The sequence below is a fragment of the Oreochromis aureus genome, linkage group 7 (genome assembly GCF_013358895.1).
Source record: "Oreochromis aureus strain Israel breed Guangdong linkage group 7, ZZ_aureus, whole genome shotgun sequence".
Classification (NCBI taxonomy): domain Eukaryota; kingdom Metazoa; phylum Chordata; class Actinopteri; order Cichliformes; family Cichlidae; genus Oreochromis; species Oreochromis aureus.
The window spans coordinates 27,284,565-27,309,047 of NC_052948.1; the positions used below are offsets into that span (position 1 = coordinate 27,284,565).

At 37.7% G+C, this 24,483-nt stretch overlaps 1 protein-coding gene across 2 annotated transcripts in view; it reads right to left on the reverse strand.

Annotated features, from left to right (window-relative positions):
* Nucleotides 1-1,653: 1,653 nt before the first annotated feature.
* aass (aminoadipate-semialdehyde synthase) overlaps nucleotides 1,654-24,483 on the reverse strand; it is a 57,219-nt gene continuing 34,389 nt past the window's right edge. For both annotated transcript variants that reach the window (XM_039615343.1, XM_031742048.2), the window contains exons 9-24: nucleotides 22,138-22,286; nucleotides 19,610-19,732; nucleotides 15,555-15,666; nucleotides 15,326-15,385; nucleotides 15,024-15,091; nucleotides 11,376-11,497; nucleotides 10,195-10,324; nucleotides 9,809-9,919; nucleotides 9,279-9,387; nucleotides 5,937-6,077; nucleotides 5,677-5,844; nucleotides 4,954-5,049; nucleotides 4,363-4,478; nucleotides 2,366-2,454; nucleotides 2,106-2,282; nucleotides 1,654-1,981 (exon numbers count right to left, since the gene is read on the reverse strand). In XM_039615343.1, coding sequence (XP_039471277.1) covers nucleotides 1,863-1,981; nucleotides 2,106-2,282; nucleotides 2,366-2,454; nucleotides 4,363-4,478; nucleotides 4,954-5,049; nucleotides 5,677-5,844; nucleotides 5,937-6,077; nucleotides 9,279-9,387; nucleotides 9,809-9,919; nucleotides 10,195-10,324; nucleotides 11,376-11,497; nucleotides 15,024-15,091; nucleotides 15,326-15,385; nucleotides 15,555-15,666; nucleotides 19,610-19,732; nucleotides 22,138-22,286 — 1,890 coding nt within the window. In that variant the 3' untranslated portion in view covers nucleotides 1,654-1,862. The remainder of the gene's footprint in view (nucleotides 1,982-2,105; nucleotides 2,283-2,365; nucleotides 2,455-4,362; nucleotides 4,479-4,953; nucleotides 5,050-5,676; nucleotides 5,845-5,936; nucleotides 6,078-9,278; nucleotides 9,388-9,808; nucleotides 9,920-10,194; nucleotides 10,325-11,375; nucleotides 11,498-15,023; nucleotides 15,092-15,325; nucleotides 15,386-15,554; nucleotides 15,667-19,609; nucleotides 19,733-22,137; nucleotides 22,287-24,483) is intronic.

Consider the following 24,483-nt stretch of genomic DNA (forward strand, 5'->3'; position numbering starts at 1 on the left):
TTACCTACCTTAAAGGAAGACCAAGAGTCACCTCTGCTGCTGAGGATAAATTCATCTGAGTCGCCAGCCTCAGAAATCACAAGTTAACAGCATCTCAGATTAGAGCTCAGATAAATGCCACACAGCAGACACATCTCTACATCAACTGTTCAAAGGAGACTACACGATTCAGGCATTTATGGTCAAATGAAACCTCTACTAAGGAAAAGCAACAAGCAGAAGAGATTTGTTTGGGCCAAGAAACACAAGGAATGGACATTAGACCAGTGGAACTGTGTGCTTTGGTCTGATGAGTCCAAATTTGCTTCCATCCGCCGTGTCTTTGTGTGACACAGAAAAAGGTGAACTAATGGTCTCTACATGCATGGTTCCCACAGTGAAGCATGGAGGAGGAGGTGTGATGGTGGCTTTACTGGTCAGACTTACTCAAAATTCAAGGTAGACTGAACCAGCGTGGCTACCACAGCATCCTGCAGCAACACGCCGTCCCATCTGGTTTGTGTTTAGTTGGACCATCATTTATTTTTCAACAGGACAATGACCCCAAACACACCTCCAGGCTGTTTAAGGGTATTTGACCAAGAAGGAGAGTGAAGGAGTGCTGCACCAGATGGCCTCCACAGTCACCTGACCTAAACACAATCGAGATGGTTTGGGATGAGATGGAGGCAAAGGGGCCAACAAGTGCTCAGCATCTCTGGGAACTCCTTCAAGACTGTTGGAAAACCATTTCAGGTGACTACATCATGAAGTTCATTGAGAGAATGCCAAGAGTGTGCAAAGCAGTAATCAAAGGAAAGGGTGGCTGTTTTGAAGAATCTAAAATATAAAACATGTTTTGAGTTACTTCATACTTTTTTGTTTACTAAATAATTCAGTATGTGTTCATTCTTAGTTTTGATGCCTTTAGTGAGAATCGACAATGTAAGTAGTCAGGAAAATAAAGAAAAACATTAAATGAGAAGGTGTGTCCAAACCTTTGACTGGTAGTCTATATTCCAGCTACATACAGAGCTTTGCGATATTGATAAACTGCAGGTAGTAATGAAGGAAACCTCTGCATATTAATAAAAAAAAATCCATAACTAGACAACTATATATGACTGACGTAGTCATGATGTCACATATTGATAAGTGAAGTCCTGTAGTGACTTCACTTAGCACTAGCTTGGGACTCCTTGAAGCTGGATTTGTGTCTACTCCCGGTTTCAAGCAGAGATCTTTCTTGTGTAGGCTGAATGTGTTAACCACTACACAAAGTTCCCACTAGTCTTTTGACTCTAATGGGGGACAAAATTTTTAAAATCTGCCTCATGTTGCTTTCAATAACTACCGACTGTTATCAGTCAGTAAAGTGTTCGCTGAGGTCACATGAGGGTAATTCTAGACTTCAATAGAATCACACACAAAAAGAGGAGTTGCCCTCTGGCAGCCATTAGAAAGAATGCAGGATAAAGGCACTTGGCACTGAATTTAACACCTCCACCAAGCCTGAAATGGAATGAAAGAACAGTTGTCAAGGTAACAACCGCACACATGCACATACATAAAAGAAATTGCTGGATTTATCAGATGGTACTGGGAGCATTATTTGGCAATGGAAAAAGGATTGCCCACACAAGAAGGTACAACAAGGTAAACAAAACAATCTACAATGCTTCAGATAAATTTTTATTGTGAATTGAAAAGATCAGGAAGCAAACAACCTTCCTGGGTAGGCATGTTAGAGTATTATTATAAACTCAGAATGACAGCAGGTAGGTGAGCCAGAATCTGTCTAAAGAGTTTAAAGGTCGATTTATGAAATGAAATGTAGACAAGACTAGAATTCACAGTTATTTGCTCTCCTTGGTGTTGTAGCTCTACTCCTGCAGGGTGCTTTTGGAAATGAAGTGTAGTCCTTCCTCTTTCAGCCTGGCCAGCACTGGTTCGTAGATCTCTTTCACCATTGGAACCACCAGACCCTTTGTGCTGATTTCACCTACAGAGTAAGTATACAGAGCCGGTAACGTTATACTCTCAAGTATTTATCTAATATTCAGTGAATAAAGTTGGTGACTATATCTAGTTTGAACATAGTTTGAATGTAAAGTGAAATCACTAACCGTTAAGAACCATCCGAGCAGCAATGGCTAATGGGTATCCAACAGTCTTGGCCATGGCTGAGAAGCCGGTGGGGTCGCCATACACCACCAGGCTGATGTGTTTGGTCTCTAGTTCCCCAGTTGGATAGCGAACCCCCACATCGTTTCTCATAACGATCATGTCTCTTTCTCCCTTATCTGATGACAAGAAAGAATAGTTTTTTACACCTGGTGTCACATTTAATATTCCCGTTCTTCTAATCTGGTATTGTTGAGCTCACCAAATGAAAGTTTAGTTTCCAAATGTTTTGCAAGGGCAGCCAAAATGCTCTCTGCATGGGGCACTAGCTCATCGCCAAGCATCCCTAAACTGCAGAAATAAAAAAAAAATGGTTATTAAAATAACATAACCATTACAAAACAATACTTAGAGCTCGAAAGATAATTACTCTGCCCTAATAACCCCACACACTGCAGCGGAAGCCCACGTGTCCTTGGCTACATCTAAAGAGATGAGCATTTGCTTTTTGTGGCTGGGTTGCTGGTGAATTGAATAAATGAACAACAAGTCTTTCAATGTGAGCTGCAAGCGCCTTGCTTTTTACCCTTTAACAACACAGATGGAATGTTTCCAACAGTTCACTTTACCATCAGAGGAATTTACATTTCAATGCCAGTGTGACCCTCTTGCCTTCACTGCCAGCACTGTGAGAACAATGACAGCATGAATCCTTGGTCTGAAGAGACCCTTGGAAAAGCTAATTTAAACTGATGATTGTGCATACTACACCACTTCAGGCGTACTTGTTAGGCAGGCAGTGAAAAGTGTGTAGAAGATGCATAGCCTTGCTCTTGGGGTGCTGTGTATAGGGACAACGCAAACTCAGAAGAGCAGTATCAATCACCAAAGAATATACCAGATATTTGGATGTCTGCTTAAGTAGTACAGGATAGTAGCAAAGGATTTGGAGCATTTCTTTCCTGCAAATGACGAAACAATTCAAATTGTTTCAGGCTTCACTTCATCTTTATACTTTTGATAATCACTTTCTGACTTGATAAGGACAAGGTGCCAACTCTCACACACTGACAATATGATACAGGCTTTTACCTTCTGATGGTTTCAGACTGGCCAAATAAATTGAATAAAGGGAGTTTTAACAACGCATTTAGCTTCAGTGTAAACCATAGATGGTATAAACCAGCGGTCCCCAACCCCTGGGCCATGAGTCGTTTGGTACTGAGCCGCGAGGGTTGTGGCTCGGGTGTGACATTTATGGTTTTCAGGGGTTTTATCGTTAACTCAGTCTTTTCCCGTGTTGTAGTTGTGTCTTATTTTGAAAGAAATATTTGCATGTTACCATAGCGACCGGAGAACATTAAGGGGCAGAGAAGAGGACGTTACTATCAATGTTGTTGGCGCATTTCAGGAAGACGCTGCTAATAAAGTTACACAATTAGTTATTATTATATTTACAAAATACCACAGTTTTTGTCTTTGTCACATCATTTTATTTTGTTGTATTTATCCTTCACACCTTAAAGGCCGATCCATGAAAATGTTGTCTGACATGAGCTGCTGGCATAAACAATAAAAGGCGCTGTGACATCACCCACTGGTTTATGAAGTCCTCTTTTAAAGACTCCATCTTCGTGTTTTGAAACCCTATATAATGAGTGAGGGATAGATCTGCCTGTGAAACTACTAGTTATTTGCCAGTGATCATACACTAGATACGAGGCTCAAAATGAATAAAATTTACAAAACTATTCATTTTAACCCCAAATGAGTGACTGACCCATACATTAATCAGCAAAATGTTGTGCACAGAGGCCAGGCCCAAGTGCAGTTTTCTTATTGTGTCCTACTGGACTAGACTTGTTTTTGCAACCACAGGATAGATTCTTGTTATCATTAGACTTAATAATTAGATTATAAGGCCACTGGACTCAGTAGTATATAGAGCCTAATCCTGGTTTGAAAAAAATATTAACATACATGGCAGCCATTTCTGGGTTCAAGAGTCTCGAGGTCCCTCACATTTTTATTTTACTGTTGGTAAAAACAATTGTTCCCTTTTAAGCCCATTTCTATATATCAGAAAGGCTTGAAAGTGAAAAGTGATTTAGTTTCTGAGATATCTGAAGACTTTTTTAAAGGACCCATGAACACCATGAGAGACATGGCTGTTAAAATCTTGAAAACACAATAGGAGAGAGACAGCTTTAGGTGACTAAAAGAGGCATGTTTCTTTTTTACTTCAGGATGGTTTCTCACCATCTCAGAGTGTCCATCTTGAAGTCATCCTGCCCTGTATGTTCATACACAGCTTGTTCAAAGACATTTTGGGAAACAGAAGAAGATAAATCCATCTGCTGACAGAGGAGTTCTTTCTGTAGAGAGAAGAGAAACAAGTCACTGCATTGCATTAATGTTTCATGAGACTTCAGGGCTACATTTTGTAGGTGGGCTGCTATTTATTTGGTTCTCTTTGCATTGTCTTTCCAGATAAAAAGTTCTGAGTGTTTTCAGAGAAAACCCTTGTTACATCAATCATCATCAACCAGCTTTTGATTTCTGATTAACACAACTCGAACACGGAGCACTAAGGCTCCTTTTTCCTGTCAAACAGATAGCAGATGACAAATATTATCTGCTGTATACTCTCATGAGTGCCAGAGTGCCCCGGCTCACTGCAGCCTTGATGCTGATAAACAGCAACAGTAATAGGCTCTACTGCCACAGTCAAGAGCTTCAAAGCAGCTTGTTTCATTAAACTGAATGACAGAAAGAAGCACGGTGCAATGTTTACTGACTATTTTCCGCCCACATCTTTGGATGCTTTTGAACACTAAAAGAGGTTCTTACCCATGAAACTGGTGATGAAGTGTGCTGCAGGATGGGACTGGGATCGCTGTTGATTAGACCCAGTTTAATGAAACCATTCATGGCCTTCGAGAAACCCTGAGAAACAGAACAGGAACGGAGGTGACCAAAAGATGCTAAAATAAATTAGGTTTCTTCAGGTTTGAGGTTTAATCAGGGGATTATGTTACATATTTTGCTGAGTGCTGGATATTTGCAAAGTTACATGGACACAGAAAAATGTCTATTTTGCGCACCTCAAGATCATAGTGATACCGTTGCTGTACACTGATTGGCCAAGCTGATGGTTAATGCAGGACTTGTACTTCTGTAGTACAAGTTAAGTTTAAAGATCATTTTGTACCACTGCCAAATCTGTAGTGAGATTTAATGTTCTGGGCACTTATTGCCGATGTGGCTTTGTTTGGTTACGGTTAACTGATAACTCCATCCTCGTGTCTTATTCTGGTCACTCCTGTCTTGAAAAACTAACATGGTAGGTGGCAAAATGATAACATTGAGGCGTCAAAATGTGGAGTCCAAAACCCATGCATTTCAACACAGAGACTATTTATGCCTTTTATAATAAAAGATAATTATAAATAAAATATTAGATTATTACACATTATGATGATAATCTAATATTTAATTTAATTGTTTCTTAAGCATAATAAATTCTGTATAGCAGTTGTATTTGTATGTTCAGTTTGTCTGTGGGTGTTGTACCTTAAAACGCAGTGTTCCTCTGATGAGCGTGTGTGCTGTCTGGATGCCGTACGGCTCAGCGTATTTCGTGCTGTCACGATTCGGAAATCCCTCAAGGTTGAAACCTGGAAAGAAATCCATTGGAGTGGTGGAATCCATCAGAGAGCCACCAGGTGGGACATTTATCACCTCAAAGAAAGACAAAAAAAATCTTATCTTTACTGAAAGTAAATAATCAAAAAAACATATTAACAATTTATGGTCTTTTGAGACATCCATACCTGGTTGTCTTTGAGGAAAATAGCGGGACTGATAGTGTTGAGGAGGACACCATACGGGCTCCAGCTGAACTTGTAACGAAGAGGATTGTCTGAGCACTCAGGAGCAGGAAGACCACCACAGAATGAGCTGTAGGACTCCACCTGAAATGTATTCAGTGTTATAAAGAATGATCAGACAGTTACACAAAAATGCAGCTAAAGCTACTCTTCATATGCAGAAAGTACTTAAAATATCTAGTAGGTGGTATATGGTAGAGTGACCAAATGGAAGCCACTACTCAGTAAAATGCACATGAGGGCCCATCTGGAGTTTTCCCAAAGGCACCTGAAGGACTCTGACCATTAGAGACAACTAGGGCTGTGCGATATGACCAAAATCTCATATCCCGATATTAAGACATCTATCGTCGATAACGATATAAATCACAAAAATGTAACATTTTCTGTAAATTCTGTGAATCTCGGGCAGCTCGACTTGCGTGAAGTGTTTCCAGCTGGGCGTCGCGTACCTGGAGTCGAGTGTTTGAACTGATGCATGAAACGATACATTTTTAGACATAGGCTGTAACGGCCGCTGTTTTCTTTGTGAGTATTTATTACACAGCGTGCTGCGGGGAAAAGCCTGTTCTAACGTTTGAGTCTAAGGTTTATTTTTTAGCACCTGACGGCTCTTTTTTGCTTCTCATCCGTAAATACTCTGCATCTTTCACGTGATTCAGTTTATTTTGAAAAGTCTCAACAGGATCTTGAGCTTTATTGTGAAAGGTTTATGTGGAAAATAAACAAGCGGACACGAGGTGGTTTTACCGTCGTTGTTGCTAACGACAACGCATAAAAACAAGCGCTTTTCCGTCTGTAATGTGGTTATATTAAATATAAGAGAAAGAGAGAACTTTAGGAAATTAATATAGCCACTACAGTGACCATCAAAATAAAAATATTGCCGTAAACAGTTTATTTTGCGACACCACGAAACAAACGATAGCGTAAAATGAAACGATAGACGTTTTTATATCGTCATCCGATATATATCATTATATCGAACAGCCCTAGAGACAACATTTTCTGGCCTAATGAAACAAAGATTTAACTCTTTGGCCTGAATGCTAAGCTTCATGTCTGTTGGTAAAAAAATTATTTTTTAATTGAATTTAATCTTTTTTTTTGAATAAGGCTGTAACATGACAAAATGTCAAATAAGTGAAGCACTGTAAATACTCTGGATGCACTAAAGTGTATTTATAATAATACCAACAAATGTAATTTTTTACAGAAACTTCTAACAAAAGTGTCCAAGGAAGGAATAGTTGTTAACCAGCAACCAGGTCACTGGCGGCCAAAGATCACCGATACACATCAGGAGAGAAGGCTGGCCTGTTGTGTTTGATCCAACAGACGAGCTACTGTAGCTCAAATTGCTGAAAAAGTTACTGCTGATTAGAGTGTCAGAATACAAAGTACATCACAGTTTGTTGCATATGGAGGTGCATGGCTGCAGACCAGTCAGGGTCTATGGTGAGCCTTGTCCAGTTCGGAAAATGCCAACAATGGGCACCTGAGCATCAGAACTGGACAAAATGAAACTGAATAATGAAAGACGGTGGCCTGGTCTGATGAATTCCATTTTCATCGGGTACGTTGAAACTGGGAAGGAAGAAGGCAAGACACGGAAGCAGTGAGAAGTTTTGGGCAATGTTCTGCTGGGAAACCTTGGGTCTTGCCATCGATGAGGATGTTACTTTGAAACGTACCACCTACCTAAGCATAGTTGCAGATCATGTACACCCTCTAATCGAAACAATATTCCTTAATAGCTGTAGCCTTTTTAGAGCAGGATTGGTTTAAGGAGGACAAGAACGAGTTTGAGGTGTTGACTTTATCTCCAAATTTCCCAAATCTCAACCTAATCAATCTTAATAATCTGTGGCATGTGCTGGACAAACAAGTCTAATTTATTCATATTTTTTAATACATTATATTATTCATATATCATAACAGTTGCCTTAAGGTGCTTTATATTGTAAAGAAGCTACAATTATGCAGGGAGAACCCCAACAATCAGATGAAACCCTATTAGCAAGTACTTAGCGGCAGGAAGAAGAAAAAACTTTATATTAACTGGAAGAAACCTCCAGCAGAACTAGGCTCAAGGAGGGTCTAGCCATCTGCCATGACCAGTTGGGATTTAAGGGAGGGAGACAAAACAAAAGACACGCTGTGGAAGGGAGCAAGAGATTAATAATAACTAGTGATTAAAGGCAAAGTGGTAAAGAAACAAAGCGAGTGAAGAAGAAATAATGTTATGCCTGATCAGTGTACCAAGTAATCCCTCTGATCTGATAGTTCAGGCTTTAATCTGATCCAAATATTCAGCTTCTAGTTTTTTGCATTCTTGTGTCTTTGTGATGTTAAAGAGAGACGATATTCTTACAGGGCTATCTCAAGCAAATGTCTATCTGTAAGCAAAGAAACCCAACCTGCCTGCTCTTCAGTGCTTTTTTGTAAAAGGAGTTGCCAAACAAAAGAAAAGTTTAAACGGAGTATGGCGTTACAGAGATGAGTTAAAACTGCTATTTCAGTCTGTGGTTAAACTTAGACTGGACAAGTGCTGCCCCTAAGTGAAATAAGATTAGTCTCAAAATCTGAATAAGGCAAAGTCACTGTTCAAAAATACAAACATGAAACTAAAATGAGTATAATAGGTCCACTCTAAAGGAATAATAGTAGGTGGGCAATTTTCAATTAGACAACAATATTTTTTTCCCTATGGTCTCAGCAGCACCCAAACATGCAGGCAAGGTGAAACTGTGTGATCCATAATTGTTTAGTTTATGCTTAAAAAAATCATACATGGAAACAAACTTGACAAATCAGTGCTTAAAGGAAGACTGTTACATTCAGCTTCCACTATATACCGACCGACTGAATGATTGGATGAATAAGCAGGTTTACTGTTGTTCTTAATAAAGTTAGTGACAATTATGTATCTGTCAAAGTCTGATCAGGTTAACCACTTGATATGACATCAGCTGACATGAATCATTAATCTTGAGTTATGTCTAGTTTTAAAGTGTTCGGTCTGTCAGAACAATATTGGGTTCAAGTTGTTTGTTTACATTACCAGTTTCTAAGAAAAAACACAAACTCCAGTTTAAAAACTCGACGTCAGCCTGTGTCTGTCTGCTTGAACTGGAACCTGTATGAAACTCAGCATGTGTTAAACATAAAACTTCCTTTCCATGTTGAGCCACAGTGTGACTGTCTATGTGTGTTTGAACACTGTTTATCTGGCACACATGCAGATGCCAGATTTTCTATCTCAGTGTTGCAATGTTGACTCACAGTGCAGCTTTGAGCTTTGGCTTTGTTGATACACTCCATGGCCAACATGTGGTCGATGCCTGGGTCCAGTCCCATCTCATTCACGATCGTGATCCCTGCTTCTTCTGCACTAATACACACAAATGCATTCAACATGTAAATATGCATTTTCATTTTTCATGACTATATTCCTTAATAATACTAAAGGGGATCTTTTCTGTTTCATTTTATTTTTGCTATGCATTTCACTTTCTTATCAAAAGAAAAATAAGACATTTTCATTATAAAATTTAAAGTTTAAATCTTTAAAGTCACAGCTTTCATCTCATAATCTTCAAACATTTAGCCAGTGCAGTAATTATGTAACACAATAACAAGAAACAAGACTAACATTTGCCTATACATTTGTGTTTCCCAAATCCTATACATATGTTTTACAGTAATTTATTAATACTGCTGAGGATGATGTGTACAAATAAGAAAATAATAATGAAACATTTATTGAAAGCAATCCTGAATTCCTAACAGGCTTCTGTGGACTTGATCATTACCTGCTCTGCAACTCCTTCATGGCAGGACTAAGGTAGCTGGCTGTCACCATGTTCACCTTCCTCTTTATACAGTGTTTGGCGATGAGCGGATGGAACGAGTAAGGCAGCAAGCTGAGGAGAAGATGAAGGAGTTGATTTAAGTATAAGCGGACTGATATTTTAGTCTAATCTAATAATGTAATGTTAAATTGTAGAACAGTCCAAAAATAACTGGGCTCCATTAAATTACTTTGGAGATGAAATGATTAAAAAAATTTTAAAGAATGTTTTAATAAAATCTCCATACATATTGTGGTAAAGTACTCATCTAGAATAAATAAAGTCATTACAACTTTACACATTACTTAATAACTGCAACCAATGTTATTTCTGTCCTGCCGCTGTACCTGATGACCAAGTCATGATCTCCGACCAGAGAGTCTAGGTGTCTTTCTTGGCTGCTGACATCCAGCATGACAGGGATGGTGTTGGGGTATCTGGCTGCCAGCTCCTCTGCCTGGTTTAGTAGAATCGATGCTAAACGCAAACAAAGAAACAATAACCACTGTGACACATATTTTTCTGGTCTTTGTCAACTTTCTCAGTTTCATTTTTTTTAGACTTAAAGTCATGTACTCTTTACTGTGCTTATAACTGTTAATGTAAGCCACTCAGCTGGACTCTTGGACCAAGTTTGTGGTGTCTTTGTAATCTAGGGCATTTTAATGCAATTATCTCATGAATATTGTGGCTCAGGGTTTTAGCTTTATTTATATGTTAGCTCAGTTAACGTGATGCACTGTGCTACCCAATCTACCCAGAATATATCCATCTTCTAGATACAGTCAATGGCACTCATTATTATAATAATAATGCCAAGATACGTAAAGTCCTAACTTGGACAAAAACCCCAATGGTAAGATTTATACTTTAAGGGTAGTGTTAGAAGTGTTTTATCAATTTTCCTGGAGATGAAACAATATGATTTATGATAAACTGTAAATGTACATCTAAGTGAACTTCCTCAGCTAAAGGAATAAGTCTCAGTTAAGCTTAAAGATGAAAGTATTTCAAATAAAAAGCAGGGAAAGTTCTCTGACTCTCCGCCAAACTGCAGAAATAAGTCTTGTGGGGGTCCAACATGGCAACAGAAATCTAACAGGCTAACCAGTATTAAGTTTACTGGTTGACACCAGTATACTGATGCAATGATTTCACTCTGTTGATCTCCAAAGCCCCAAAACAATTTAATCTCAGTAGAAGTACATACATCTATGTTAAGAGAGAAAACATGGTCAGTCAGTAAGCTGCACTGCTTACAGCTACCGTTTGGCAGAGTTGAGTAAACACTGACTAACACTGTTCAAGGTTGTGATGCGTCCATTAGATTGGCTATACAAATCACTCACTTCTCATAATTCTTTCAAACAGACCAAACTAACCCTTAATAAACATATTAAATACTGACCCTTGGTTTCATTATTTATCTGAAAATGATAAACTTGATAATAAAGACTCTGAGATGAATTTTAATGCCTCAAAAGCCCAGGACATTTCAGTCTTAATAAAGTTTAACAGCCAAACTCACCCACAGTGACCTGGGTGCCCTGATCACGGGTCAGATACTCCACAACAGGCCCAGACACATATCCTGAACCCAACAGCAGAACTCGCTTCATGCCGGCCTTCTTCATGATCTGAGCTTTCTCCCTGAAGGACATCAGACAGGTTGGGTTATTATGGTAAAGCATGACAGCATTTCAATTCCTGAGGCTCCAAGTGGGAAAGTTACACACTGAACTCCACAGATTTGAGTTCAGTACCTAAAACATGAGATTTCAAAAACTGAAGCACAGCGTACCTAGATTTAAACTCAAATTTAAGAAAGTAACACTTTATAATCAATTTGTTTTTGATCAAATTTCAGAAAGGGAGGATATGGATATTTGTTGCAAATAAAAAAGGAACACCAGAGATGCAGTTGATGACACTCTGATTCCTTCATCATTCATCTGTTAATGTTTCCATCTGATCCTTAAAACTGTATGATTTGATGGGAACAACACAAATTACAGGTTTTCTGGTCGAAACATTTAAAGCAACAAATAAAAGTTTTAGATGACGAAGCTGTCAATACAAAAATATCCCATCTTGCATTCAGTTAAAAGTTTCTTTTTCTTCCCCTTCAAATGTAAAACATTATTTCGTGTTTTATTTTTTACACTGAAAAAAGTTACGAAGGACAATTTCACCACTGTTGTTTTGGTTTGTTTTAAATAATCCATTTAACATTTTAAAAATCCTCCATAGCTTCCCATATATGTAAAGAATGCAGTCCAATATACTTATGCTTATTTAAGAGATTTTCTAATGATATATCCAAGATATCTGGGATATATCATTAGATCTGGGATACATCTGTCTTTGTCTTTTAATAAATAAGTTAATAACTAATGTGTAGAAAGGTTTGAATCAATGTCTTGGTTATTTACAATACAGTGTGTACAAAATCAAAATGGCAGCAATAGGGAGAAAACTGTATGACTGATGACGAATTGGACTAAATCAAGACAAGAGGAAGACTAGCAGTGGAGAAAGTGGGTGAAACGCGGGGAAAAATGGGTAAAAATCTTGGTGGCCACCAGTGCTTCTCCTCAACCTTTCCTTAATGCAGGCCAATGATTTGATCTTTCTAAATGGAGTAAGACATTTCCACAAGCACAGGATGTATGTTTTCCATTGTGATTGTTTAATGAGAAGCACCGTATTATTTAGGGTTCAATAGCCCAATTAAAACCAATCAATCATAGCAATAATTCTCTGATTTGTTTAGTTAAATCTAGGTTGGTACTTTTCTTGTCAGGCAGTGTGTTTTTGTTTAAACTGGAAGTAAATAATAAAAATATCGAAAGTAGCAGTTATAGTACATTATATTGTAATCCATAATATACAATACATTAACTGTTAGTAAGATTTAAAAAGCCAGGTAACCTGTGAGAATTCCTCATTTAAATATTACTATGTATATTCCTTTTTATGTATTTGGGGGTTTTTTTTGGCATCATAAAAGTAGTGACTTGTGATTAAACAACGTGACAATGAAAGCCACGCTCTGGAAAACCAGAGCAGGAAGACGTTTAATTAAATTATATATCCTTCTTAAAATATCTGCTAGATTCAGTAAGAAATTCAGTTTGTGATTTTGCAGGCAGGATCACCTCAACATTACACCAGTACTACCACCAATATTATTGGATGATTGAGGCACCCAGAGTGACCTGTGGGATTAAGATCCCATCACCCCCCTCAAATCCCCTAGGAGTCAAACCCGTGGGCTTGTTATCGCTGGCCTAATTGGAAGGCGCATTGCACAAATGCACTAGCCACAGCGGGACTGACTAAAGGTCTGCCTGGCACTTGTATTCTTAATTAAAAAAGAAAAGGCAGACATTCACTCAGGAGGATTACCCCCTAAGTTTACATATCTTAAGGAGCCAAACTCAGTCAAAAGGATTAAAAATTTGATGGCATGGCTTGTCTCGAAAAATTATACTTAGGATCAGTTAAGAAAAAAAACTCATCAGGTCTTAGAGCTGGCCTAAATATGAGCAAATGGAAGGCTTTGGTGACCATGGATTCACTAAGGATGGTGAAGAGGATGAGATCTCTTCAAGCAAGCTGTTAATAGAGCCTTCAAGAAAATAAAATGCATACCATCTGATTGTTAATGATTAATAAAAATATTAATTGGTTAAATGTTATAAAGTCATAGATCTGTCAATAGATCCAACAAACACATTCAAATATTTGTAAATACAACCCTTGTGAAGATGTAATTACAAATCAATCAATTACAAATAATCAACAGACGTGAGAAAATCATTAAAGCAGATTTAAAACCATTCCTAAATGCTATATGCTATCAATGTGATTTCACAGATGAAGAATGCTAAATGTGCAAATGGTTGTATTTTCACATTTTTGAGAAATCTCCTTTATACAAAGCCAGACTGAATTGACTTCTGTGACTTTGGTACTAGAAAAAGCATTAGATCACAGGGCATGTTTACTTACAAGTCTAAGCTTCAAAACATTTTACATTTGTAAGTGACTATCTACACCCACAGTTTGCTAATAAGCTGCCATAATTTAACTGCAGATCTGACATGTAACAATAAGAACATGCAATATTAAATAGCTAGATTTGTGGCCTGGGCATGTAAAGTAGATGCTAACATAAACAAGTAAACCTGTCCTCAATGTTAGTCTTCAAATTTACTTAATGTAGCATATAAGACAAAAAATATTCCAGTACTATTTTCAGACAATGCTGATGTAGAAAAAAGGAAGAAAACCCAAAAATCTGATGTTATTTGAATGCTGTCTTTTTCCATAAAGTCATAAGCAATGAACCGTTTTATGTTATTATGTTATTTGTACTCATTTACTTGAAGACACTTGAGAAAATGTTTTTGTGTTTTTCCAAGATAAATCATCTCCACGAAACTCCTAAGTGCAGTCAAGGTCTGTTTTTTTAAGTAGAGTTTATTCTCTGTCAACAGCGGAATTCTAGCAGTTATATCCTGCTTCCAGTCTTTGTCCCAGCTTTTATTAATGCACATTAGCAAAACTGGTATTGATTATATCTGATTAAATCTTACATCTGATTACACCTCAAAAAAACTGCATGTTGACACCAGACAAAACAAGACAGAAAGACTCAGCATAATGAGTGATTGGGTTTTTAGTGTAAAAGAGAAGAAAAGATATGTCTACCGCTTTGTGAGTGCATATTCCAGCTTCTGGAGTTGGTTAGCAGAGATGGCCTATTTAGCATGCTAGCTAAGTAAGGTGTTAATGCAGGCACAGCAGACACCAGAAGGCAGAACTGTGCAGGAACAACCACATAGTAATGGTTAGTTACTATGAACAAAGATCCTCAAACTTCACAAATGACAATTCTAGGAAAGGATTACTTAATGAATGCAACAGCAGAAACGGCACACTAGAAACCAAGTCAATAACTGAGGTTAACAAGCTCTACAATTTAGAAATTCAGAGCTGGTGAGCTATTGCATCTTTCCTGTAATTGTTAGACAATGTATCTTTACTCATAGAATGTTTTAACACGTTTGATGAACATTTAAAATAAGAATTACATTCAAAAGAAGCATTCAAATGCAAATATAACAAACAAACAAACTTACATATTCACAGTTCCTGTCTGAAGACTTACCTTCTTTCTCTAAGTTTTTCAATGTATTCAAACTTTGGAGTAAGCTTTCCGTTAGATGTGATGACAGCCTTTAGGAATAAATCAGAACATCCAAATTCAAAAAGACATCAATTTCACTTATTTGCAGAAAGAGTCAAATAAATATCCGTTACATACACATATCTAACCCAAATAAATAAATGTATGTTATCAACCAAAATACTGAATTAGAAAATGAAGTAAAACACTCAACTAAAAATAGCATCATGCCTTTGTAACAAATAAAGTGAGATACTTCTCTCGACCAACATTTCACTACTTACATCTCTGACTTGTGGGCTAAATTCTTCTTCGTCCAGTGGTCTGGTTGCATCTGAAGGTAGCTGGTAATGACATATAATTTACTCAAAAAAAAAGGAAACCCATGTTTCACATAGTGAAACATGTCACAGCCCTCTCCCATACTCGATCAGAAAACACCACCAAATGCACTGCAAAACTGGTGGCATCATCATTACCTGCTGTCACCACACCTAAAACCAGACGTCTTACCATCTCCCAGATGTAGGGGAAGAGCCGGTCACCAAAATACTCTGTGGCTTCAATTGGCAGCTGAGCAGGAAGGTTGTCAATGGAGCACATGAGAATCCCGTTTCCCTCCACACTGCCGGGACCACAAATAAAATAAAATCAAATGTCAAAATTCAGGCATTTTACTCTTTCATTAAAAAAGTAGCACGTATAAAATTTGATGTCAGTCTCAAAAAGTTAGGAGGGGACAACAAAAGGCTGAAAAAGCAAGCAGCACTAAAAAGAAACAGCTTTGAGACTATTTAGGTTGATTGTCAATAGATCTGTAACATGAGGAGAGTATAAAAATGTTAATCTTACTAGATTAACAAGTAAAGATGGGCAGAGGTTCACCAGTGCACAAAAAACAGCTTCTACAAATCGTGGAAGAATTTCAGAATAATGTTCCTCAATGTAAAATTGTGAAGACTTTAAATATCTCATCATCTACATAATATAATCATACACAAGGCTGAAAAATCAGTACTGGATGCCTGTGAGCTCATCAGCATCAGGCTGCATTATATTAAAAACAGGCATGATTCTGTTATTGGTTGCACATCTGGAAAGGCAACATCAGTGCTGAAATGTATGTAGCAATTTTAGAGAGACATATGCTCCCATCCAGAAGACACCGTTTTCAGGGAAGGCCTTGCTTATTTCAGAAAGACAATGCTTTTGAGTGGGCCCCTTTCCATATGGAAGCAAAACCCCTGGACATACTGGAGTCAACTTTGAACTTTGGAACATTTAGAAACATAAAACATAAAGTAAGAGTCTATTTTTTGTGTATTAACTTGTATTGCTTAATTGTAAAACCACTGTAAGACAAAATTTGTTGTTGTTTTCTTTATTTACCTGTTCATCTTTGCAGTTATATTGGGCTCTCAGACAAGTCTACAGCATTTAAATTCTATGTCTATCGCTATGAAAGATTTAAAATCTACAAATCTACAATTTTACACTTGCTACACCTTCATTTTTTGGTAATGCAATTATGCTTTTAATCATTAAAAAAAAAATTTGAAGGCTAAAACACTAAATTAAATTACATTTCAATTTCATTTTATTTAGATAGCACCAAATCACAACAACAGTTGTTTCAAGGCGCTAAAGGGAGCAGATTTCTTGCAATGATGGCCCCAACAGTACTAAATGATCTGCCTGGAGAAAATCAGTCTGCTGAGTCAGTGACATCGTTTATGCTTTCCAAGGTTGACACACATAGTGATGTCTTGTCTACCACATTGACAGCTCAATTTATTTATTTATGCATTGCCAAATCAGAGCACACTCAATGTACTTTATAGGGTAAGATATATAATAATTAAGAAAAAATGCCTACAATCAAACAATCACAAATGAGCAAGCACTTGGCGACAGTGGAAAGGAAAAACTCCCTTTTAAGAGGAAGAAACCTCCAGCAGAACCAGGCTCAGGGAGAAGGTATCTGCCACGACTGCTTGAGGCTGAGGGGAGGGTGACAGGATAAAAGAAAAACTGTGGAAGAGAACCAGAGATTAATAACAACTAATGATTGAGTACAAAGTGGTGTATAAACACACAGACACTGAAAAGCAGTGAGTGAAGTTGAAATGCTCATGGGAAGCCTCCAGCAGCCTACACCTAGTGCAGACTAACTAAGGGAGAGCTACCTGATCCACCCTAACTAAAGGCTTTATCAAAAAGATAAAAGTTTTATTCTAACTTTGATAGCACTTTATAATCCCTGTAATAAAATGTAATTTTCGGGTACTTTGCTTGAAATTCTGGATACTTTACAAGAAAGAAGACACACATTACATTGCAAGTAATTTTAAAATCACACTGTAAGTTTTCTTAAGTCCAGCGTGAGTCATTTTAAATGCTGCGTAATTTCATGGTAATTTATGGAAAAACATTAGGCATTTGGCTAGAAAGACAGGTTGTGCTGGAAAGGATGTGAAGCAGGTTAATGTGATAAAGAGATAGAGATGTAAATGCACTGACGTGAAGAATGTATTGAGAGGGTGGAAGCGAGCTGTGAGCAACAGTATAGCTTCATGTCGGGAAAGAGCACAACAAGAAAGATGGGATGTTTGTTTTTGATGTTATCAGGAGGCCAACCTGAAGGTGGCGGAGCTGAAGAGTTTCGATTTTTCTTAGAAGTGACCAGACTAGAAAGGGTCTGAAATAAGTGGACAGCTCAGGTTGAGCAATTTGGAGGACAAACTTTTTTGTTTTCATTTTTACATGTGACATACATGACAAGCATTTTCTCCCCTAATCATCTTTTCAAAAAAGCATACCACATAGCAGTCACTTCATTGTTTTGTTTTTAACAGACAATCTCCTAGCTTTACATTTATTTTCTTTGAGGTGTTGCTTTATTTTAGTAAACTGCATAAGGAAAAGGACTGATCGATGTTATTGGATGTTACCATTTTAAATGACAATTACATTCACACTTAATGATGTGACTTCAAACCTTGGTCTATTACTGTACCATGAGAAGTACAGCGAACTTGTGACGTATTGTTTGTATTTTCCCTGGATATTACCATGACATTATGTTGTACTTCAAATTACTTACAGTGAAATGTATGTGTCTTTTCCTGTAAAATACCTGGAAGTTAAACAGGATTACTTGCAATAATATGCTATAATATGGCACGGGGTACTTATGTTGTAAGGAGGGTAATTACTGTTTGTTTTTCTGAAAAATTACAATGAAATTACAGAGTACTTAAAATTACTTACGCTGTACTTAAAATCACTTACATAGGACTTAAATTTATTTAAAGTATAATTATTTCATTACTTCCTGTACAAACATGTCACATGTTGTATTATAAAGTGCTCCTGAGTTTGTCTCCTGAATCCAAACCAGGAGCTGGTTCCAAAGAAAATAAAGTCTGAAAGTTGAAGGCTTTGCCTCCAGATCTACTTTTACACACCCAAGGAAGCACAAGTAAGCAAAGTGCAAAGTGCTCAACTGCCTGGTTCTGCTGAAGGTTTCTTCCTGTCGCCAAAGTGCTTGCTCATAGGGGTCATATGATTGTTGGGGGTTTTTTCTATTGTATATTATGGTCGACCCTACCTTACAAAATAAAGCATCCTGAGGTGACTGTTGTTGTGATTTGATGCTGTATAACTAAAATTGAATTGAACTGAACTGAAATCAGGTGACATGGTACTGTTCTTGGCCTTCATTAAGTTTAAGAAGACAACTGCACTGGTATATTTTTATGTACAAAGCCTGCAGCTATGTGACCTCTTAATCCCTTTAAACAGCTGCTGTGATTTGCGGTCTCTTATTTTGCACCTTGTTCATGGAAAACCCTTCAGAGCACTTTAATAGAACAGAACAGAACAGCCCTTTATTGTCAATGTACAAAGAAATTATGGGTGATCTAGACCAACTGTGCAGGAGTAAAATATAACTAGCCAGCACCTGCTTGTCTTTGTCTCCCTGGGAAAGTTCAGAGCACTAATAAAGACTGTTGTAACTAAAGACTGTTATTCATAAACTGGACTTTGTAATGTACTTGTTTTGGTGTTGTATTTGATTTTTAACTTGTAACACTGTAATAATGTGCCTTCCTGGCCAAGTCTCTCTTGATGCTAATCTCAAGAGATCCCTGATTAAATAAAATAAATAAATATGAGGTCTTTCAGACAAGATAAGAAAGGAGTTTTTAGAACAACCTGATAATAATACAATATTTAAGCCAACTCAAGTAATAAATGCATGAACCAGTTTTTCTACATCACTCTGAGATAGGATGTTTGCATGTTTTATCCATGTCCAAATGCAAGTAAACAGTCCTACATATTTGGATAATATGTGCATTGAAGGAGCTATCCTGGTAAAAATGACTCCAACATTCCTCACACAGAGGTCTAGCAGGATACGCATGATGAGTTATGTTAATGAACCAAGCTGAACGGAAGAATATACGGAAATCAATCCTGACTCAATCCTGAAACCCTGATCCAAACAGAAATATCCAGTTGATGCTGGCACAAAGGCAAAACATGAACCGTTTGCTCTATACCTGTCATGATCAATATGCTGGTCAGCGTCATACATGCAGAAAGGCTTATCAATGGTGGTGCATTCATTCATGAACTCTATAGAGCCTCCAGTGTCAGCAGATATGTCGCAGATGGCCAGCAGCCTGCAGGAAGACAGAAGAGAAGACACTTATGAGGGGATAGCAGGCTGTGGGGTAAGGTGATCCAACCGGGCACGTCCTACAGCATAGACCTGGGTAACGCTGAGGAGATCTATTGGCTGGCCTAGGAAAGGTTTGATGTTTCCTCAGATAAGCGGGCTGCCCCTGCCAACTTTAGATAAGCAGAATAAAATGGCTGGATGATTTGTTTTATTGTTTTAGATTTTAATTTTATTGAAGATGTCATGGGATGTCATGAATTTTCATAATCATAATCATTCATATTGCATGACACAATGAGCCACACTTTTCAGTCAGAGTTTTTGTTTTTCAGATGTTATTTTGTCATATTTTAGTAATACGTGAACATCTTTTATAGTAACATGTTTTCATATTTATTCTCATATTTAACATCTCAAAAAGTTGGTTGAGTTCATCGAGACGTAGCGTTTTCAGTGGCAAAAACGTTTCATTACTCATCCACATGACTTCTTCAGTCTCAGCTGACTGCAGGTTTCCCCAACCTTATAAACAGCACATTTGCATAATGACTGAAACTAGCACCACTGAAAAACAATGAGGTCAGCTTCTTGATCATTAATATACAAATTGTCATGACCATTGATCAACAATCACTGATCAAAGACAACAACATTATCATCCTTCTGGCAGAAAAGGGTAGGTACACGGTTTTGCTAAACAAGAAACTATCATGAGAAAATTTTGTTGCTGCTCAGTTACAAACATACTTGAAACGAGACCAGGAAGTGGTTACAGGAAGAGGGTTGTCTGAAGCAGTTAGAACAAGAAAATACTATTGACCGGATGTCATTTTTTAATCTATTTATTTATTTTATTTTTTCTTGTAATTGGTTTTTATTTCTATATTATGTATTTTTATTATTTAGTTCCAATGATACAATGGTCCCGTATGATGTTACATCTGTCTCATTTGTGTTCCAGTCACTGAAGCACTGGAGGTAGTTCATAAGAGATTACAGGATGACCCCGACCTCAGCAACAGGGCCACTCTCAGCACCAAGAGTGTGTTTGCTCTTGGAACTCTGTCTTCATTCCACATATTTCACATACAATGGTTAGTACTACAGGCAAAAACATGGGTGGGCCTTTGGTTCCCCAGTTTTACCCATTGTAGCCAACTTTTACATGGAAGAAGTGAAAAAGAGTGTTCTGTTATCCTACCCTGGAACACCACCAAGTCATTGGTTCAGGTATCGTTATCATTTTGTTATCATTTTTATTTATAAAGCACATTTAATTAAACAGCAATGTTGACCAAAATGCTGAACAGAAATACAAAATAAATAGTACCAAATAACTTATAACTCTTAATATTAGTGCCAAATACCAAATAACTCTCATACTGTATTAAATGCCAGTGAACACAAATGTGTTTTAGATGTGTGATCTGTAGGGGAAGATTGTTCCACGGTTTATGCGCTACGAGCCCAAATGCTCGATTCCCTCTGTGAACTAGCCTGGACCTTGGTATGGCTAAAAGCAAAAGATCATTTGATCTAAGAGATCTAGAGGGCGCATAAGGCTGCAAGAGGTCAGACAAATACCCAGTAGCCTGTCCATTATGAGCTTTTTAAGTCAACAATAAAATTTTTAAATCAATTCTGAAGTGAACAGGGAGCCAGTGAAGAGAGGCAAGTACTGGTGAAATACGTTCATGTCTTTTAGTTCACATCAGAAGACGAGCTGCAGCATTCTGGACCAACTCCAGTCTTGCATGGCAGGTCCAACTAACTCCAACACATAAGGAGTTACAATAGTCCAGCTGGGATCTAATAAAAAGGTAAAGGTATGTGGATCACACCTGGGTGAAAATCAAATCTCAGGACATACCACAATTCACTGATCACATTAACTGTGGACCAACTGCCGCCTAAGCAAAAACCCTTAGTGATTTCTTATCTGTCAGGAGTATTGGAACAGCTGAGACACATTTTCTCTAAACACCATGTCAGTCAGCTGAGACTGAAGAAGTCACTTGGGTGATTGACGAAACATTTCTCCCACTGAAAACGCTACGTCCAGATGAATTTTTTTGAGATTTCCTTACCTGGATGATTGAACATCAAGACGTTTTTCTTCTTTGTGACTGTGATAACTGGTTTGAAATGCCTTTGTTATCGTTTTTCATTAAACGGTTCTCAAATTTAACTTTAAACCTGAGTGTTTCTTAGTCTTAGACCAGTTGGTTAGTTAAATTTAGTTTTTCTCATTTAGTCGACTTAGAAATTAGTCACCAGGAACATCCCTAAAAGATAAACATGCAATCACTGTTGAGATGCAGTAGCTACCACCACAGTACTTTTATCCATTCGATAGAAAATGATTTTCAGCCTTTTATTTGTGATTTTCCGGTGCTGTGTTCTTACTTGTGAGGAAGCTTTGGTGATCCCTCGATGTCTGCAGATGAGGATTTTTGTGGTCTTATGAGCATCTGAGCGTCCAGTCGCCTGAGGAGTCGAGGAGTGTGGGGGTCCCAGTAAATACCATTGATCAGACAGGTTGTATAGGGTGCTACCTATAGTCAGGAAGAAACCACTGTCCAGTCATTCCCTATGTATTGAACTATAGTGTGTCAGCCATTCAGTAGTGCTTTTGAAATCTCAACTGTAAATCTACAACACTCCAATTCTGAAAAAGTTGGAATGCTGTGTAAAAAACATATTACACGTTTTCTACACCACTTCTCAAAAATAAAAAAATATAACACCCCGACAATAAACAGTAAGTCTCTCTCTTCTAAGTCCCTGTAAGTAAACAGTTTAATAATTGATCAATATACTGATTTAATTTGAGATAAGGACCTGGTTATACTACAATGGGTATGTTAGTTTATATGAACCTGCAACTCAGAATTCTAGAAACAGGCTGAAGAGGAAGAAGAGTGGCAGCAATCTTTCATTCTAGCTTCTCTGCTATGAGGGTGAGACCTGTGTGCCTCTGTGTATGTCTGCAGCAGTGCTATGTGAAGTTGTGTGTCAGCTGGACGATGCAAAGGCAGCACAGTTGGTATCGATCTTGTTGCAAATGACTATCATAATGTTATATTACTTTTTACTATTGATTAATATCTGAGTGCCAATTCTTATTATAAGCCACTTTTTATAAGAATTGTAGCTACTGGATTAGCTTCTCCCTTTAGCATTTCCACGACTCATTTGGTCCTTGGAGAAAAAGCAACGCAAATTATCCATGCAGTGTGATGTAAGGTGCACTGTGAGAGGATTATTCTGCACTGCTGTTTGCGCCGATAGCTTTGCACTTCTGAGACCTTTTTAAGAAGAGTTCAAGAAAGATTATTTAGGCTCAATATTAGCTCTCTTAAAATTAACTCTCCTAAAAACAAAATTAAGAAAACAGGTTGTAAATTAATTTACTTTTTCGTATTTCATTGCACAAATTCACTTTTGAATAAAATTCTTTATTTCGATGTGCATGTCTCTCCTGATCATCCATACTCACTGTATACATCTCTGGATTCTGTGGCTTCCCTAAAAACAGAAAGCTTCAAATCAGAAGTACTTGAATCTCTGGTATATTTCACAAATGCCTTAAAGCAGATAACAAGTAAGCCAGGCGTTTTAAGACCTGCATTTGACTTGGAACAAATTGTTGTACTACAAAAAAAACCCCTCCATGAAGCTAGGAGATCTTACTATTCATCACTGAGAGAAGAAAATAAGAACATCCCCAGGTTTCTTTTCAGTGCTAGAGCCAGGCTGGCAAAGAGTCAGAACTTTTCTATTCTGCTTCAGCACTCAATACTACAAGGCATAGGTTCTTTATATCTAACATTCACACTACGATGAATTAATTGGGAGCAACTCATTTTTAGTATCTTGCCCAAGAATACTTTGCCAGGGTTAGGGTTATCAACCTTATAATTGGTAGATGACCTGCTCTACCTTTATAGCCACATCCACCCTTGAACAGAAAGGATGGACAATAAGTTAGTTCCACAGTCGTGGAAGCCAAGAACTCAAAATGTTCTGTGCTAGGACCAGTTCTGTTTCTGTACACATGCTTCCCTTACACAGTATCATTCGAAGGCATAGCAAATATTTTCATTGCTATGCAGATGAAACCCAGCTTTACTGATCCATGAAGCCAGATGACACATATCAATCAGTTAAACTGCAGGCATGTCGTGTATGTCAAGGCCTGAATGACCTCTAATTTCCTGCTTCTAAATTCATACAAAACTGAGGTTATTGTATTTGACATTAAAATATGTTGTATGACTACTTTAGGCTTGGCGTTTGATCACAAATGTTTTAATTTGATGTCACTTGTTATTTGACTGCTGTAACTGGTGTTGCCTAGCATTGTGCCTCAAGTTAGAGGGTGTGTATTGTCAGTAATGAAAGATGACTCAGGAGTACTTTAGAAGGTTGAAAGAGGATGAACTGATTGCTTTGGCACAAGAAGAAGCACAAGCATTTTGAGAAAATTGTCATAAATGACATTTGCTAACAGACTTACCAAACTTAGAGAGCAGCAGCAGCTGCTGCAATATGATGCTTGCAGGAAAGAGGCTTACAGTAGTGTTCCAGAAACGTACCACTTACAGCTTCGTGAGTCGAAGAAACAACTTCAGACATTTGTTGTAAACAAGAAGCTGCCTTGGATCGAGAATAAATCCATGTCAAGCTTCTGAGTTTTAGAATGTGAAAAACCTAATGATGTTCAATCATTTAACGTGAATGTTCCCAGGT